Genomic DNA, 19031 nt, shown 5'->3' with positions numbered 1-19031 from the left:
TAAGTATATGAATCTTTCATAAAACTGAAGTTAAAAAGTAAACACAACTTTCCCAAATAAGAGGCCTTACCTAGTAAAGATGATCTCGCCATGCGTGGATCTACGGCTGTGAAAAGACACAAACATCTTTAGTGAATGAGAGCAGAGGACTGGGGTCAGTGTCATCTTAGTGGTGACTCTGTAACACAGATGTGTCGCTGCAGGATGAAGGAACCTGGTATCACAGAGGTGTCCTGCTGGTTGAAAAAACAAGACATGCTCACAGTCACTACGTTTACATGCAGAGCTTAATCGAGCTATGCTCAAAATTCGATTTTGGCGTCAAGTCGGACTTCTGTCCTTGTCCCAGTTTACATGCAACTGAGAAAATGTAATAACTGACGGGGTCCGCCCCCTCATGCGGCGTCACCCGTTGTTTCAACGGGTTAATACGCCTCCTGTCCTGTTGACTCTTCTGTCACCTCCTAAAAAACTGAATATAAACAACTTAGTAAGCTTAATAATAAATTCTCAACTACAGTTTCTGACCAGACGCGCCAGTCTGGGCCAGATTCGCGCTGAGAATAGGATACGGGCTTCCTTTTTTCCTCTCTCTCTCTCTCTTTTTTAAAAATAAAACACTCTGGCTAGTTGCGCTGTGTGAAATGCATTGAATCTGTGCTGACGTTGGGTTTTTTTCTTTACTTTGCCGGGTTCGGGCGGCTTCTCTGCTCCACTTGGTGCCGTCTCTACGGTTGTGGAGCATGTGCACATGCATTGTCCAGCTTCAGTCCGACTAAGGTGTATACATGACGGAGAAAATCGAATTCCAATCGCATTATCTGGGTGTCTTAATCGGAGTTCTCAACTCCGATTTCAGTCGGACTAAGGCGTTTACATGCACTTCAGTTGTCCAGTTTTTTTTCATGTACTGTAAACGTACTGACTGTTACACAAAATAATCAGAGCAGTTAGAAAACATCTGGTCTGTTTCATCAGCAGGTCTTTGATTTAAAGACCCCCTCCCATGAAAATCGTGTTTTTCGTGCTTTTCACATGTTCTTGTGGCATTTTTCTGATGTTTGAGGACATATCAGCAGAAAGGTAGGTGCAAAATTGCATTTCTGAGTTTTTCTGCTTTTAAAGAAACGGCCTATTTTCGCAGCCTAAAAGAGGTTTTACCTGAAAAAAAAATACACAGTTCCATTGTAAAACCTCTTTTAGGCCGTGAAAATAGGCCGTTTTTTTGGGTCTGTTCACAACACTGTATGTTGTAAATATCTGGGGGGGCTATGGGCTGGCGTTGCTAACGGGAGGAGTGCAGAGAGTCTCCTACTGCAATTAAAGTACTTAGGGGCTATTTGTAGATCATACAACCCCACTTTTAAAAAATGCTACTATCCCTTTAAGAGTTTCACTGATCACTCATGTCCAAGCACTGACCCAGCCAACAGGCCTCTGAAGGTCACGTGACAGATACAAGAAAAGCCTCAAAACACATTTTCACTATATTCATGACATCTCAGATGTGTGGAAGATGAAGACAGTGAGTGTGTTTACATGCAGTCAATAACCCTTTCATAACCGGAATATTAGCAATAACCCGGTTGCGCACGGCCACGTAAACACCAATAACCCTTTTCTAACCCGAATATGCTCATATTCCGGTTTTTAAAATCCCGAAAAAGACCCCTGAGTTACTCCTTTTCTAACTCGAATATTTGGTCATGTATACGCCCTCCCACCCTCTCCCCCTCTCCCCCTCTTTCGGCGTTCAGGCTGAGAATAGCTGCTCGTGCCACGGCGGGTCCGAGCTTCAAAACTCAAGGCCGACTGAGAACTCTAATGAGAAATGAAGCAGCTTAGAAACTGCTCAAACGGGCGATTGTGGGCGATGAGAGGTTTTGTACATTTAAGAAAATAGAAATAGACCGGGCTTTTATTCTCTCGGTCAGTGGAGGAGAGTGTGGTGAAAGACAATCTCGGGATGCGGGTTACCAACAAGCCTAAAAACCCACAAATTTATAAGCGACTTCACAGAAAAAAAAGTCCGAAGTCGCTTTTAAGAAGCGGACTTGGCAACGAAGAAGAAGCTGAAATAACGCACATTGCGTCATGACACTCTCTGTGCGTCGAGACTTTGTCCGTGCGTCCCTGTTTTGATCAGGATATCCAATTGATTACAATTCCCATGTATACAGGAATAACTCTGTTTGCTCACACATGTAAACGGGTTATTCCAAATGTCTCAGAAACCCGAATATTGACCTTAACCGAATATTGACTGCATGTAAACATACTCAGTAACTACGTTTACACTATCTAACCAACCCATTTACATGTGTGACCAAACAGGGTTATTCCTGTATACATGGTAATTGTAATCAATTGGATATCCCGATCAAAACAGTGACGCACGGACAACGTCATCACACAATGCGCGTCATTTCCGCTTCTTCTTCCTGTATCCAATAACAACAGCAGCAGTACGGCGGATGATGAACAGCAGGGGACCGGTAGCAGTCGCCTTCGTTTGTGCTTTGGTGCTGGTACTTGACACTATTCTTTGACACTTTATGCGACGTTCAAGATGAGAACGTTGTTTACAAGTAGTTCCTGTACGCAAAAGACCAAGATTCCTTGCGAATAGAACATGTGCAGAACACAAATGAATGTTCCTTTTGATGAGGATATCCCGATAGGCGTATACATGACCAAATATTCAGGTTAGAAAAGGGTTATTGGTGTTTACATGACCGTGTGCAACTGGGTTATTACTAATATTCCGGTTCTGAAAGGGTTATTGACTGACGTCCATCAGTGGAGGTCCTGTAAACAGGGGGACAGTGTCACTGTGAATAACAGAAAACTCAGGCTTCACCACCAGCAGTTAACATATTTCCTGACATAGTTTATAGAGTGGTGTCATGTGAGTGACTGGGCTGTGATTCCCTCATCAGTTCCTCTTCTTCGTGGTGGATGTGGTTACAAAATTTGAATCATTTTAGATTTTAAAATCTCTTTTATAGGCACGGTGTTGTTGTTACTCTGCTGCCCTCTGCTGGGACACTTCAAGGACTTCAGTTAAGACCTTCGTCTCCTCAGCAGAGCTCACATTTAGCTTCAGGAGCTGTCTGTGAAGCAGGGGACAGAGTAGAGACAGTAAGGACGAGGGTCCTGTTATGGTCCTTTAGGGCGTATTCACACCTGCTGTGTTCTGATTCAGCAACTAAACCGATACGTTGTTTGTGTTCACACATGGTAACAGCTCCAAATGGTCCAAAGTTGTAAACAAATGCCATGTGCTGACAAACTCTTCTCTTATTGGTCAGAAAAAAAAGAAAAGAATTAGCCCAATGAAAATTAAAATCCAACAAGGTCCAAACCGCTGTTGAAGCCCAGACCAGACCCAATCCAGGTCTTCTGTGTAGCCTTTTTCAGCCCTAATCCGACCTGAACACGGCAACAAAAAAAAAGAGAGAAAGAAAGAAAAAAAAAGAAGCGACCAGAGTGATCCTCGACCAGAACTCGGCCTGAATCACGCGGGCCAGTACGAACCAGCATGCCTGGTCGTTGAGAATCACTGAAGACCAGCAGAGTGTATTGTGTTGTGTCGGTTTCTGTGTCGATTGTGTTCTCACTGCAAACGAACCGCTCCGGGGCTCGAGTGGAAACGAGCCGAGAACACCTCTCCCAAGCCATCTCGGCCCGCTTGTTTTGTTCCGCATCCGAGCCCGATTGCTGTGTTGACATATGACCAAATGATCCCATCTCTGACGTAAATCGCTCCCTGTTCCGGAACAACAACCAATCGATCCCGGTGTGAAAGCACCCTAGTTACCAGCAGTGACACAAAGCTGCTGACTGTGGGTTTTTGTAGATGAAACTTCATTTCACACAAACCCAAACTGTTTCCTACTCCCCCTATTCTTTCATACTAACTAACAGAGACAAGCCCTTTCTGGATTTAGAAAGGAGAACCTGTTCCATTTGGTAAATAACAAATTTGTTAGAAATTTGGCAGAAATGAACTGGAATCGGACTCTGAGCTCTCAGACCTCGTGAGACGACACTCTTGACGTTGAGGGCGTCGGTGGGTCTCAGCATCACTCGCCCCTGTGACTGTCGGCCTTGCTGACTTCCCTCTGGCGACTCCAGAGACTCGATGGCTTCATCCAGCGAGCTCTGCTGGGGGATGGGGACGTCGAACTCTGACTGGTAGTACGCCACCATGCCGTCAGCGCCGCCGTCCCCCTCGCTGCAAAATGACAATGATGATGCAAAGACATTTTAAAGTTTTTTAAGGGCCAAAAACAACCTCAGTGTGTCTCTCAGGCTTCTCTCTGGGCTCGCAAAAGGCCAATCAGAGGAGAGGACATTGAGTCTCTCTTCTGATTGGCTGACTGTATTTTGAGCAAGACTATAAAAATATAAAAGACTTCAGGTAAAACACCTATAGAATCCAAAACATGTAAAGTAGGATGGTGGGTAAAGGTGGGCAGGGATTTGGTGACTGTTTTGTTGTGACATCACAAAGTTACGACATCCTGTTGGCTGGTTTAAAGGCTCAGTTTCTGAATACAGGCTGTGTGTATCTCTCTGTGGACTGAATCTTTATCAATATAGAACCTAGCTCATATTGGCATTTACCTAGATTCTATATGGAAAGTAACAATTTCTACATTGCAGAAAAAAACCTGTAACTATAAGACAACTCCTACCTGAAGGCCTGGACCGTGGAGCCTTTAAAGTATCTGGACAACACAGAGTTTTTGGAGTAAATCAGTTTCAGCTGAAAGAGACAAAGGTGACATGTCATCATGACATCATCCTGATGTTATCACAGTCACATTGACAAACACAGCACAGAAGAAGCCACAGAGCAGAAGTGGTCAGAGCCACCATGTGTATGGCCGGTCAGGGTGAAGCATGTGATGGAGCTGGGCTGTGGTCCAAAGCGTCTGAGCAGCAGCCCTGATAAGAGCCGGTCCAATTCACTACATACTTCAGTCTCATCTATTTCTTATCCACAAGTTTCCGAACGTCATCTATGGTCAAACCCGGAAGCCGGTTTTGCCGGTTTGGTGGAGTTGTACGTTTACGTTTCCATGGTTTTCAGTCGTTGTCATAGTTGCGGTAAACGCATGGATCTATTAAAGGGATAGTTCACCCTAGAATGATATTTCGCTCATTATCTACTCACCCTCATGTTGACTAAGGGCTGGAAGAATTATCAGAGTCCACCGTCCCTTCTCTTAGTTACAGGGGGTCTTGGCGTAGCAGTGCATTTCAATGCAACGGTTGCAAAGGGACACCAGAGCTCTTCGTAAAAAAACACACACAAAAAAACATCCAAATACCTCCATGATGCTCGTATGTAATGTCCGTCTTGTGCTGAAGCCCCAAATTGCGTAATTGTCCCGAAAAAAATTAAATAAGTCTATATTTTAAGCTTGTTTGTAGCGGAAGCTTCTCGAAGCTCCTCTTCCTGGTCCGTCCAAATCTCGCGTGATTCGCAGTAACCGCACTGACGCCGGCGCAAATCACGCGAGATTTGGACGGACCAGGAAGAGGAGCTTCGAGAAGCTTCTGCTACAAACAAGCTTAAAATATAGACTTATTTAATTTTTTTCGGGACAATTACGCAATTTGGGGCTTCAGCACAAGACGGACATTACATACGAAGAGCTCTGGTGTCCCTTTGCAACCGTTGCATTGAAATGCACTGCTACGCCAAGACCCCCTGTAACTCAGAGAAGGGACGGTGGACTCTGATAATTCTTCCAGCCCTTAGTCAACATGAGGGTGAGTAGATAATGAGCGAAATATCATTCTAGGGTGAACTATCCCTTTAACGCTGGCTTTTAACCCGGATGTCAATTTGTGTGATATCCACTGTTAAAAGCTGCTGTGATGATCCATGCGTTTTTACAGATTTTCATTGAAAAAAAAAAAAAAAATCCATGCATTTACCGCAACTACCAAAACCATGGAAACGTAAACATAAAATTCCACCGGAAGAGCAAAATCGGAAAAACAGGCTCACGTTTTTGACGTTCGGAAAAAGGTGGATAAAAGTCAAAAGAAATAATGCCCCACAATTCCTTGCTGCAACATACATAAGGCTAGTTTCACCTGCTGGGCCCAGTCAGAGTGTCCCAGCATCTTGAACTCACGAGTTTTCCATTGAGGTTGAGTAAAAGTGGTTTGGAAAGGAGATATGGAGAACTCCCATAATGCACTGGGAGCGCGTGCAGTCTCACCTGCTGGTTGACCAGGGAGGCCAGGTTAGTAAACTGAGGACTCTCTGGATCTTCATGCTCCAGCAGGAAGCGCTGGTCATTGATCCCCATGGAGCCGATGTACACTCTCTTCACTCTGACGTCCTGACGCACTGGGAGAGGGAGAGAGAGATCTCTGTTGACCTTTTGACATTCAGGTTTCTTCATTAACCATTGGAAAGTGACACTTGGAATGACCATCAGACCAAACATTCCGTTTTGTTTGATTTGAGGTATAGTGACAATTTCCAGCCATAGCAAGTGCATCTTTAGAATATAGAAAGGTCATCCTGGGCACAAATTGAAGCTTACAAACTTGGGAAGTTTTCTATATACATGTGAAGCAGTGATGTTTGAGATAAAGTGGTAGGAAAATGTCATTTTTGACAAGAATTTGTCGTACGGACAGTACTTTTTTTTTTGAAATTGTGAGAAATTGTGGGTGATTTTTTTTAAATAGCATGGCAACAGGTCCCAGAAACTTATTTTTTTACTTTCCCCTATGTTTCATGATACTCCCTGCCAATATACACCCATGACTATTTGTAGTAACTAAATCGGGGCTTACATTATTTTTACAAGGATTTTGGCGCTTTGGGCATCAAGGGGTTAAGGGGTTCAGGTCCCGCATCAGGCGGCCCTTTGCTGCGTGCCGTTCGACTATACTGTCAAATAAGGGAAAACAAGGCCAAAAAATATACTTTAAAATAAATAAATAAATAAATAAATAAAGTTTGGACCTGAAGTTACTGTATCACAAAGAAAAGATGTGACACAGCTCCGCTCCCAGCTGCTGTCCTGTGTCTTTATGGGAGTGTCCAGCATTTTTAATCACCTGGTCTAGTTGTTATAGTAGTGCAGGCAAGCCAAGCTAAACCAAACTAAACTAGGCACAGGGAGGCAGCTATGCTATCCTTCACTTTCAGCAGCATATGCTCCAGGTGTAACAGACTATCTGTGAACATGAAACAAGACAAAGAAAGCACAGAGTGAAGGAGAATAAGTGACTAAGCAAAGTTTTAGTTCAAATAAACTAAAATTTGAACCAGTTTTTAAATCTATTTAATGAAAAGGTATTTTAAGCTCTTAGGCACCTAGGTGGTGCATGCATTCTATACTTTACTGATTCATGCTGTTACCTATTGTTTTAAAACCATAGGTAACAGGATTTTCTTTGGTTTTGTTGTTCTTTGGTCTTTCTTTTATCTATACAAGCACTTGCAGCACAAGCAGCAATTTTAAGAATGGTGTCAAATACTAAATAAGTGTATCATTATTATTACCTATCTTATGATTGACATTTGAAAATCTATAAATAAATGTTAAATGTCAAAATGACAATAATTTTGTTATTAGCTCTTTACGTGAGAAACACTCTAGTGAAAGTGGAGAAATGGTCCAGGGGCTCTACACCTGAGCTTAAAGGGATAGTTACCCCAAAATTGAAATTTCACTCATTATCTACTCACCCTCATGTGGACTAAGGGCTGGGAGAAGTTTCAGAGTCCTCCGCGGCTTCTCTGAGTTACAGGGGGTCTCGGCGTAGCAGTGCATGTCCATATAACGGTTGCAAATGGATACCAACTGTCTTTGTAACAAAAAGTCACACCAAAAAACATCCAAATACCTCCATGCTGCTCGTATGTAATGTCCGTCTTGTATTGAAGCCCCGAAATGCGAAATTGTTCCGAAAAAAATTAATATCTCAAGCTTGTTTGTAGCAGAAGCTTCTCAAAGCTCCTCTTCCTGTCTTTTTGTTACGAAGACAGTTGGTATCCATTTGCAACCATTATATGGACATGCACTGCTACGCTGAGACCCCCTGTAACTCAGAGAAGCCACGGAGGACTCTCAGCCCAGCCCTTAGTCGAGATGAGGGTGAGTAGATAATGAGTGAAATTTCAATTTTGGGTGAACTATCCCTTTAAGGAAAATGAAAAGTGGTGCCACTGCTACATTGTCTGGTTGGGTTCTAGACTCTGACTGGGCCACATCTCCACAGCCAAACCTGACAACACTGCCTGTGTTAATGAAGGTTGTTGAAATCAGCTCACAGTGGAAGTGCCAGACCAGCATCCCAGTGAGCAGAGACACGGCAGCAGCCGCGGCCACCAGCCCCACGCCGATCCACAGCTTCTTCCTGCGGCCCGGTTTCTTCTCCAGGCGCTTGGAGTCTGAGGCCGGCAGGAAGGTGAAGGTCGTGTCCCAGTCAGGGTCCTGCAGACAGAGAGAGAGACAGAGGGAGAGGTGGAGATGAACTCACCTTCTGAACTGTGTTGACTGTGGAAACAACAGTGTTAGCTGCAACAACATGCTGACAGAACACACTCAGCAGCTTTTGATGAGTCTCGGGCCAGAGACTAAGGCCCAATCCCATTTCTCTTTTTTACCCCTACCCCCCCTACCCCTTGCCCCTCGCCCCTTGAAACGGAGCTACAAGGGGTAGGGGTAGAAAGTCAACCCCTACGAATTGGGACACCCCTTCAACAATCACATACGTCATCACGTAATCTCCACGGGCTTTTACGTAAGCTGATGCGGCGAGCTTTTGCCAGAAATCAAATAGCCGTGTACCATATAACTTAATAAAATAAGATAAAACTTAATGCAGGCTGATCGGTTCATTGTAAAACATTTATTTACTGACTAAATGTGGTGATTACTGTACGTATAGAGCCCAGCGGCAGCGCTGCCTGCTCCTCTGTCTGATACACACATGAAGCTTCACTTTTCATTCAAATAAACTAATGCTACTACCACAATTGTCAGATTTCATCAATGAGACCAACATTTAAATGCTAAAAAGAATTTAACATGCTGGTGGTAAACCTCTAAAAACCTGCGGATAAGTTAATTAGTCCCGGGACGAGGACGTAACTTGGCCGGCGGAGCAGCTCTGCAGACCGGCTGCTGCCTCTGTGAGGAGCCGCTCCTCCTAGAGCTTCACTTCTCCCAAAAAACGTCGGAGCAAACTTCTAACCAGCGGTCATTTGGATAAACTAACTGCACATTTGGGACCTAAACAGTTACTTTCTCGCATGAAAAAATATTAAAACTTAATTAAGTGACGTAATAACAGCGCTACAGCAAGAAATAAAACAGCTTTTCGTTTTACAGCTACCGCTGCCGGCTGCCGCAAGATGCATTCTGGGAAACTTTTCATACCCCTCCGTTTGAAGTGTGCCTCTGAAAAATTTCCGTTTGAAGGGGTATGTAGCCCTACCACTTCCCCCTACCCCTCTGACCTAACGGGAATTGGGACACCCCTACCCCTACACGTGAACGCGCAAAACGGAGGGGTAGGTGTAAGTGGTAGGGCCAAGGGGATTGGGCCTAACACGGTTTCTTGCCTCACCATTATTCTTTTCAATGCAGCAATAGAAAATGGAGTCTTCAGAGAGTTGGAGTTCAATGCAGTACTGTAGAGTTCAGGGCTTCAATCTGCCCCTAAATGGGGGGAGTTTACCCCTACATTTTGAGACAGTACACCTACATTTTTTTCTACTTGCACATTTGCAAAAAAGTAAAATTTGCAGATTTTTACACTGGTGAAATGTGGAAGAGACGAGTCAAAGAATCTGGACTCTGTCAGGATGAAAATACACAGCCGTGAGTGGTGGTACAGGGTCATGTTGATGCAGTTTATGGTCTGGTGGCAGGACATTGAGTGTGAGGATCATGAATGAAAAGATGTTGCATACTGTAAATCTGCAAGTACATTTACAGTGTGTGACACCTAAATTTTTTGCTTGCGCCCAACATTTTTTAGAGGGATAGTTCAACATTTTGGCAAATTGGCCCATTGCCATAATCTCTATAGTCTTTTATTGTCAGTGCAAGCTATTATTAGAACAGTGGAGCAGAGCTGCGAGCTGCTCAGAGCTACGCTACAGAGGCTAATTGAATTTCTTGGTTTCCCTCATCAAACTCATCAAATACACAATCCAACAACTCCAAAAAATTCTCATGGACAAGTTGTGATCTGCACATTCACCACGCTATGAAATAATAACGGAAAGTTACAAGACAGAATTGTTTTCGAGGCAAATGCAGAGGCTGCTTGCCGAAAAACTGCCCCCAACGGGAACGTGCCTCAGCGGTTTTGCATGAATTTACCTCGAAAACAACTCTGTCTCATAACGTTCTGTTATTATTTCATAGCGTGGTGAATGTGCAGGTCACAACTTGTCCACCAGAGCATTTTGAGTTGTTGGATTGTGTATTTGATGAGTTTGATGAGGGAAACCAAGAAATCCCTTTACTCCGTAGTGTAGCTCTGAGCAGCTAACGGCTCTGCTCCGCCGTTCTGAAAACAGCTTGCACTGACAATTAAAGGTAATGAACCTATTGCATAGAGATTATGGCAATGGGCCAATTTGCCAAAATGTTGAACTATCCCTTTAAGTTTGGGCGGGCACTGTGCTCCTAGTAAAAACTGTTAGTCTGGAGCCCTGGAGGTTTATTCACTTTACAGTGAACAAAAAGTAAGAAAAAACACAGACTCCAAGCACACAACAGGACACCACTGATCCATACTTTTTACACTCTTTGTTTGACATTGGACAAAATCATCATTCTCTTCACCCCACTCCCATTCTATTCATTCTCAATCATTCACTTATTTGGCATATTTATTACGTTAACCTCACCATCCCCTCTAATATTTGCATCTCTGAGGCGTCTCTCTATCCCATGATCGTAGGATTGTAGGTCTTTCTGATGTTTTTTCTGCCCTGGGCTCCTCTCCCTATTATATGCCTCTTTCATGCTCATGCCGCCTTATCACTGCGCCATGGATCGGACATTTGCAAAAACTGTTTGCTCAGCTTGATGAGATAGAGACCCTGGTAGTTCTCCTACCTCCCACTTATGACGAGAGACCGTAGTAGTTTTTCTACCCCCAGTTCATGACAAGAGGACATATCTGACAGCCTGATCTTGAAAGTGGGTGGATTGTGGGTTCTTATGTTTCCATCACTACTCTAGCCCTCTGTTCGGGGGATGCTTGCACCCGGACAGAGAATCATAGTGTGGCTGAATGTGCCCTGTGAGGGGTTTTGGTGCAGCTTTAAAGTTCACTGAGAGGTAACAAATACATTAACGGTAGAGCTTCATTGAAAGGTAACAGATATCCAAATGTGGGGCAAACATTCCAAAATATCAAAACAACATTAAGATTAAAAAGTTAAACAAAAGATTATTCTAAATGAAATACACACTTTGATTATAAAAAGTAGCATAATATGATCCACACATTTTTATGTTTTTTTATAAGCCATTACGCCATAAGCCATAATACTTTACACTACACTTTCACTGGGACTGTTCTTCTGCTGTGGCCAAGAATCCTGATGTCTTATGCTAAACATCCAACCTCCATTCTCCAGCCTGATATATATGCAGATGTGTGTTTCTCCTGTAACTATTTGTCTGAGACAACAGGATGAAAGAGCATATCCCACAGATCCAGGGTCAGCTCAGCCTTGGGCACAATATAATGTTCACTTACGCATGTTTTTCTATGCAACAGACAATACTCTTAGCTGATGGACTATACAAACAGACTTGTTGAACATCAGGTATCAATGTTTAAGTATTAATGCTTAGTCCAGGGAGAGACAGTCACGTCAGTTACACATCAGTTACACAACTCTCTCATATATAATACTGTTATTTTAAAATGGTTTTAAAAAAAATCATTTTTGAATGCTGACTCATCAGACAGAATGTCACACTAGGCTTCCCATCAGCCTCAGCTGTTCTTTGCTTCTAATGGCAGACGTCATGCTTGATGTTATTTAGACAGAGTTCTTGTGCAGCCGCTTTTGTTTAGGCAACAATTAACATTAAAGAACTGAGGCCTCTTTTCCTAAAGGGACAATAGTCTCTGAACGACTTTGCACAAACGACCTCTCTGGTTTGTTGACATGGTTTGTGGCCGACTGGCTGGAGATCTGTGGAGAGATCAGCCTGCTGGTCACACCGGGTCAAGGCTTGTGACTCAGGGTGACTGGTCATTCACTGTTCACTAGCCTGAAACCAACTGTGACTGAAACCATCTGCTGGAACCTCCTGATTCAGATGCACGTCTTTGTCTCAGCCCTTCGGTAATGTCTGATACGTGTATCATCATCATTATGGGTAGGAGCGCTGCAGGTCCAACCAGCTACAGAGTGAACAGAGAGAGGGAGCGGCTGTAGCAATTGCAGAGCAGTGAATCAGAGAAACACAACTTTACGTTTGGATTGTTGAACTGTGGCTACAACGGGACCACACCCTCCCCTGCAGGAGAGAGCTGCACTACCAGTGTGTGTGTGTGACATACACACATACACACACACAAACATGCGTACACTCAGATGTAACTTAATTCCTGCCTCCACTGTTATTGGCTGGGGTCTCCACACCCACCACCCAAATATGGTCAGAGACAGAGGATTAGAGCTGCAACAATTCATCGATTAATCGAACAATAATCGATTATTAAATTCAACTATTTTGATAATTGAATAATCAGTTTGAGTAGTTTTTAAAGAAAAAAAGTCAAAATTCTCTGATTTCAGCTTCTTCAATGTGAATATTTCTGGTTTCTTTGTTCCTTTATGACAATAAACTGAGTCTCTCTTTGGTTTGTGGACAAAACAAGACATTTGAGGACGTCATCTGGTGGTTTGGGAAACACTGATTAATATCAATCTGTGTTCAACATTTTATTGACCAGACAACTCATTGATTAATTGTTTAAAGCTATAGTGCGTAACTTCTACGTGTCTGTAAATATCCGTTTTAATAACGCGATAGACATTACGCACTATAGCTTTAAATAATCAACAGATTAATCAATAATGAAAATCGTTAGTTGCAGCCCTACAGAGGATGTGTAGGGGTGTCAACCATTCACATCCTCTGTCTCTGTCCAGATATTTTTTCAGTAAATCCTAAAAAATATATATAAATAAATTATACCTCTGGATGAAAGATGAGGCCCAAAGTCAAACTCATTTATATTGGTCCCCTATGGGAGAGTTTTGTCTTGGACAAAGGGCAACGCTGCAAAACCAGTACAAAGAGCTTCACAAAGTGCTAAAAACATAGAATAGAAATCAACATGGTTGTCTCCAAGAATGTCTTAAAAAGTGCAATATGCCTCAGAAGTATAGAAAACAATAAATATAAAAATCATCACTAACATTCATACATTTATTCATCAGTCGTCTCAGCATTAGAGGCCTCTTTGGATCCCGCTCCTCCTCCCACACTAGCTGCTCATTAATGAATTTGATAGGCAAAGGGATGAACGAGTGTTTGAAGCAGTTGTACATCTGGTTACACAGAGCCCTCTCCTCTCCTCTCCTCTCCTCTCCTCTCCTCTCCTCTACTCTCCTCTCCTCTCCTCTCCTCTCATTTTGAACTGTCATTACCATTATCTGTTGCACTTTGTAGTTTGGCCTTGGTGTCTCACATTCTTTCTGTTTCCACAGATCCACTGGAGCTCCATCTCCCAGCACCAACCCCCGCCTGCATTGTCCCGCCTGCATTGCCCCCCTTTCCCCCTGCTGTTAAACCGGCCTGCCCTCCCTTCCCATGAACCAGTCTGCCAGCCGGCCTGCTCTCCCTGCCTTTCCTCCCTGCAGAAGCTGCCTTCATCAGCTCTTGTTAACATTTCCATGTTTCCCACATTCTCTGTTATAAACTGTTTTCTTGTCTGTAACAACATCTATGTCCTGTCTGTCCGTCCTGGGTGAGGGATCCCTCCTCTGTCTCTCACCCTGAGCTTTCTCCTGGTTTTCCCTGTTAAAAGGGTTTTCTATGGAGTTTTTCCTCAGTGGATGTGAGGGTCTAAGGACAGAGGATGTTGTTGTGATGCCATGTAAAGCCCTTTGAGACAAACTGTTGGTAAAAAATGGGCTATACAAATAAAATCGCCTTGCGCCTACACAATTCTCCTTTCTGAATTTAAAAGTTGTGTCTGATAAAACAGTGTTTGCCTGATGGTGGCCTGCTCAAGAACTTGAGGAGTGGGTGGGGGAGGGGAACCCACGATCTTGCTGGCTGTCTTCACCAGATTATCTGAGATTTGGATTTGATTGTTAGATTACCAAACCAGGAAGTCATGCCGTATCTAAGGATGGACTCACTGGCTGCACAGTAGGAGATGTTCATGATGTTACTGCTGACACCCAACAAACAAAGTCGCCTGAGAAAGTTGAGGCGCTGACAGATTCTGGCACACACACACACACACACACACACACACACACACACACACACACACACTTGCCACATGAGTGTGTCAGCTGAGGTCGCTGTCTAAGTGCACGCCCAGGTACTTGACACGCATGTTTATACACTGCTCAAAAGATATTGAATTGAATTGAATTGAATTGAATTGAATTGAATTGAATTGAATTAACTTTATTAATCCCGAAGGAGGGAAATTTGTTTGTCCCAGCAGCACACAACAATAAAAACAAATACACAATATAAAAACAGACAGATAAATACTCCCGGCACACACACAACAATCATTCATTAAAAATATGGTCAGACTGCCCAGGTCTGGAGACTACATATGTGTTATAAAGACTGATGGCCTCAGGCAGAAATCTGTAAAATGAAGAGAACACTAAATCATTAAAGTAAGAGTTAAACATCAATGTGTCCATCTAGAAGCATCACCTGCCCAACATCATGCTTGGTCATAATGAAATTCATGTTGGATCAGTCTGTGATGAGGGTTTGTTATGTCATTTTGTCCAACAATGAACATCAGTACAGATTTGAACTTGAATAATTTGTTCATCAAGATCCAACGTTTAATCAAAGGACAATTCCGGGCAAATTCAACTTGAGGCTGTATTTTCCTATCATTTTAGGTGTAAAAGAAGGAATCTGAAGATTTTCAGTTTAATTGCTCCTGTTTTGTGGTAGTTGTGTCTGTCCCCGCATCGCCACGGCAGCAATGAATGGGAGCGGATGCAAGTTCGCTGCTTAGGCTGTTTACATCCCTCAAAGCCGCAATGTTTTTCCACAGACAGCGTCAGATGGCGACTCAAACATGCACCCAGAAGTTTATTTACTTCAGGCAAGCCGACATGTTTGTAAAACTAGATCTAATTCAAAGTCTCGCGGAGTCTCACGCGAGACCCAAGTTGCCGTGCTCGGTGTGTTCACGTGCAGTGGGAAAGCTCCCGTTTGTGTCATAAACACAGGAATATCAACACTTGACTTGCTTCAAGTAAAAAAAACTTCTCGGCGCATGTTTGAGTAGCCACCTGACGCTGTCTGTGGGAAAAAATTTACACTTCAAGCAGGTCAATACACCCCTGAGTTGAATTTGCCCGGAATTGTCCTTTAAGAGTTCCCCTCATTTTTTTTGAGCAGCGTACTTTACATGTAGAAGTTTAACAAACCTCTGTGGCATCAGTGCTGACAGGTAGCCTATGTTTCCCATTACATTTCAGATGCTTCCTTTGTGACAAACACAAACTGCAGTGCAGACATTGGAGGAGGCACACAGCCAGCCGGTGTTCAGGTAGCTACTCTCTGTGTGAGCCCGTCAGACTGTGTCAAAGTGAAGCAGGGTGTTGCTGCTTGACAGGAATGTTTGCAGTGCACTACTGATATATGACATGTCAGCGTGTTGCGTCCTGCTCTGTCGGAATTCTGATTCAGTGTCTTTAAGAAGAAAAGATCCACACCCTGTTACTCTGTAAGATGCCAACGCTCTGTCTCTAAACTGTCACAGTCTGTCCCAGACACAGCTGTGTGCCCAGTATCATAGAGCTTAGTATAAAGACACCAAGACCTTCTTATCTACAGGTGTAGAAACAGAAGTTGCCACTGCTGCTAACATTAAACACCATTAAAGGGATAGTTCAGTATTTTCTTTTTTGACATGTGTTTATCTGTCATGCATGGTACATTACCTCTAGTAGATTCTGATCAGTCCACTCCCAGTTAGGAGAGCTGTAATGTGCTGTCAGGACTACGTCACACAACCCCATGACCGAAAACCTGAACCCTGGAGGCCCCATTAACGCCAGTTCATGCTTCTTGGACAGATAGTCACTGAATGAACTAGACTCCCTCCTCAACTAGCCAGGGCTGCATCCTTCTTCCAGAATTTTATACAATATTAACAAATTTGGCTGAAACTTGCTTTGTGAGGTCATTTTGAACTTTAGCTTAGACCACCAGAGTCAGATCACTTGCTTGAGTCATGAAAGTGAACGCTTCAAACTCAAAACTTAAGCAGCAAAGAAAAGAAAAGTAAAAAAAAAAAGAAATTAAATGAAGATGTGACCTTTAGAACAGGACTAAAAGTTGTTAGTGACCCTGTAATGACTGTAATTCGTTAAATTATGGAGCAGGACAGTCCATAAATTTACATGTAGCTCTCACAGTCACGTGACACTTATCTCATATCTGGCTAAAAGTTGGAAATTAAAAAAGCATGATCCTCCAGGAAGCCAATACTGGGGTGCTACAACCTGCAATTCTTCTAATGACCACTAGAGTCTGGCTCCAGCACTGAGCCAATCCCCAGAGACTCCTGTGTTAAAATATTCAACTTCACAGCAGAGGCGAACATGTTAATATTTTATGAAATGAGGTGAGCGTATTTGCCCTGTTTCTTGGATTAGCTGGAGTTAGGGGGCAGAGTCAGACACAGCCACAGTGGCAACAGTGAAGCAACTCTCGCCTCAAAACACTCAATGGATTTAATTAATAGATGTGCTTTCACTCAATGTCTGGTGGGTGAGCGAGCGCGGGTGAATGTTGTTAATGTCTGGTTGTGTACATTGTGTGTAGCCTACATAGTGTGTTATATGTGTGACGGACTGTGAGAAAAAATGAATCCCTTTGGCACAATAAAGGCATCTATCGCTTTAGCCAGGTCCATGTAAACCGGGGACCGTCCTCTAGTCCGTGTGGAGAGGTGGTGTTGCACATTTTCCATGTAGCCTAGTATCAAACCATCAACTGAATATGAACTTTAGGTAGAGTTCAAATTCATCTTGGTTACATCTACACTTCACGTTTTTACTATGTATTAAATCCCATTGCCATAATCCCTATAGACCCTTTCAGTGAGTATAAACAAAGACAGGTGTGGCTCATTAGAAAACGCTCTGGTACACTAAATGGAATGGAGCCTTAATTAGTATCCTTGGTAACACCTGTCTTTGTTTATACTCTCTGAAAGGGTCTATAGCAGGGGTACTCAAATACATTTGCCGAAGGGCCAGAATTTTTCTCAACAGACACCTTGGGGGCCGCACATTCAAATAGGCCTAGATTGAAATTAAATTCACCTTTTTCGTCTAATAATTTAAATATTTTTATTTTACTTGTAAGCACATAATTTTTATTTATACACTTCATGGTGTTTTGTATGATAGCCTATAAAATGAAAAATCTTGACATTAGGTATCATCATTTACATATCATGCTGGAGCTTTACACTGCTAACTTGTATCCTCAGACATGCCCTGTGATTTTCAACTTAAATATGACCTGACCATCACAGGACATGTCTGACTCTGTTCTGAGGATACAAGTCATTGGTCCTGAAATGTGTGTTTCTCTTCTATAATACACATTCTACATCTCGGAGGCGACGTCTTTCCACACACGGGCTTCCTTCACCTTTCAAACGAGGCAGAGCTCAGTGGGAAACAGTAGGACGGACAGACACAGGCCGAGGGCACCGGGACACAACACCACAACACCGGGGGTGTTGTATATTATGTTGTAATTATCTCATATAACAGAACGTTATTATGAGATAATAACGTTCTGTTATTATCTCATAGCGTGGTGAATGTGCAGGTCACAACTTGTTCACGACGGCGTTTTGGAGTTGTTTGATTGTGTATTTGATGAGTTTGATGAGGGAAACCAAGAAATTCCATTAGCCTCTGTAGCGTAGCTCTGAGCAGCTCACGGCTCTGCTCCGCCATTCTAAAAAACACCTTGCACCAACAATTAAAGGCAATGAACCTATACTGCTAACGCTATAGTGATTATGCCAATGGGCCAATTTGCCAAAATGTTGAACTATCCCTTTAAACAAGTAGTGAAAACTGTCGACTATAATGACAAAATTTTTCTTCAGTAGTTTTTAAGTCAAGTAATAATAAGGGTTGATTTATGTCGTAGTTTGACATGTTTAACTAGAATCAGGAACATGATAGATGGATAAGAGAAGTGATATTTGACAACTACAAATCATATAGCCACATTGAAAGCATACAGACAGAAGAAACAGCAAAGCTACAGCTCAGTTAAGTTTATTATTAACGTAGTATGCTTATCTGCCCCCTGGTTTAAAGAGAAACCAGTCTGGTTTCTGTTGTTTATCTCAGGTGAAACTGAGGAACCTGCACCAGCTGTGACGTCAGAGTGAGGACTCACCTGTCTCGGGCTGAACCTCTGTCCTGAGTCCAGTGCATCCATGATGTCCTCGCGCTGCCCGGTCCCGCGTGCTGTGCTTTCTGTTTATTCCGCCTTCACCGCAGATCGTCCCCTGTTGTTTTCTCCCCGCTGATCTCTGACCAGCCTTTTACCTTTTACTGCAGCGCTGACATCATGGCGCCGACCGACAGGTGAGCTGCGACAGGTGTCTCCTTTCAGCAGGTAGAAACCGAGATGTAACGAAGTGGAAAGACGCTTGTTAAATGACTTTTACTCTGACTTAAATGTTACTTTAAAACACTGCCGTGCGGCTCGTTTAACCGACTGTGTACCGGAGGAACAAGCAGGTGC

At 43.1% G+C, this 19031-nt stretch overlaps 1 protein-coding gene across 1 annotated transcript in view; it reads right to left on the bottom strand.

The window, feature by feature from the left end:
• LOC310989108 (suppressor of tumorigenicity 14 protein homolog) overlaps positions 1-18805 on the bottom strand; it is a gene marked incomplete at its 3' end in the record, with an annotated part of 36048 nt that extends 17243 nt beyond the window's left edge. Inside the window, exons 1-6 of the mRNA XM_083976012.1 lie at positions 18681-18805; positions 8315-8477; positions 6243-6373; positions 4701-4771; positions 4038-4237; positions 71-106 (exon numbers count right to left, since the gene is read on the bottom strand). Of these exons, the coding sequence (XP_083832138.1) occupies positions 71-106; positions 4038-4237; positions 4701-4771; positions 6243-6373; positions 8315-8477; positions 18681-18722 (643 nt within the window). The 5' untranslated portion in view covers positions 18723-18805. The remainder of the gene's footprint in view (positions 1-70; positions 107-4037; positions 4238-4700; positions 4772-6242; positions 6374-8314; positions 8478-18680) is intronic.
• Positions 18806-19031: the final 226 nt, after the last annotated feature.

The sequence above is a fragment of the Trachurus trachurus genome, assembly GCF_905171665.1.
Source record: "Trachurus trachurus genome assembly, chromosome: 7".
In the NCBI taxonomy this organism is placed as follows: Eukaryota; Metazoa; Chordata; class Actinopteri; order Carangiformes; family Carangidae; genus Trachurus; species Trachurus trachurus.
This window is presented reverse-complemented; position numbering and strand designations above follow the sequence as displayed.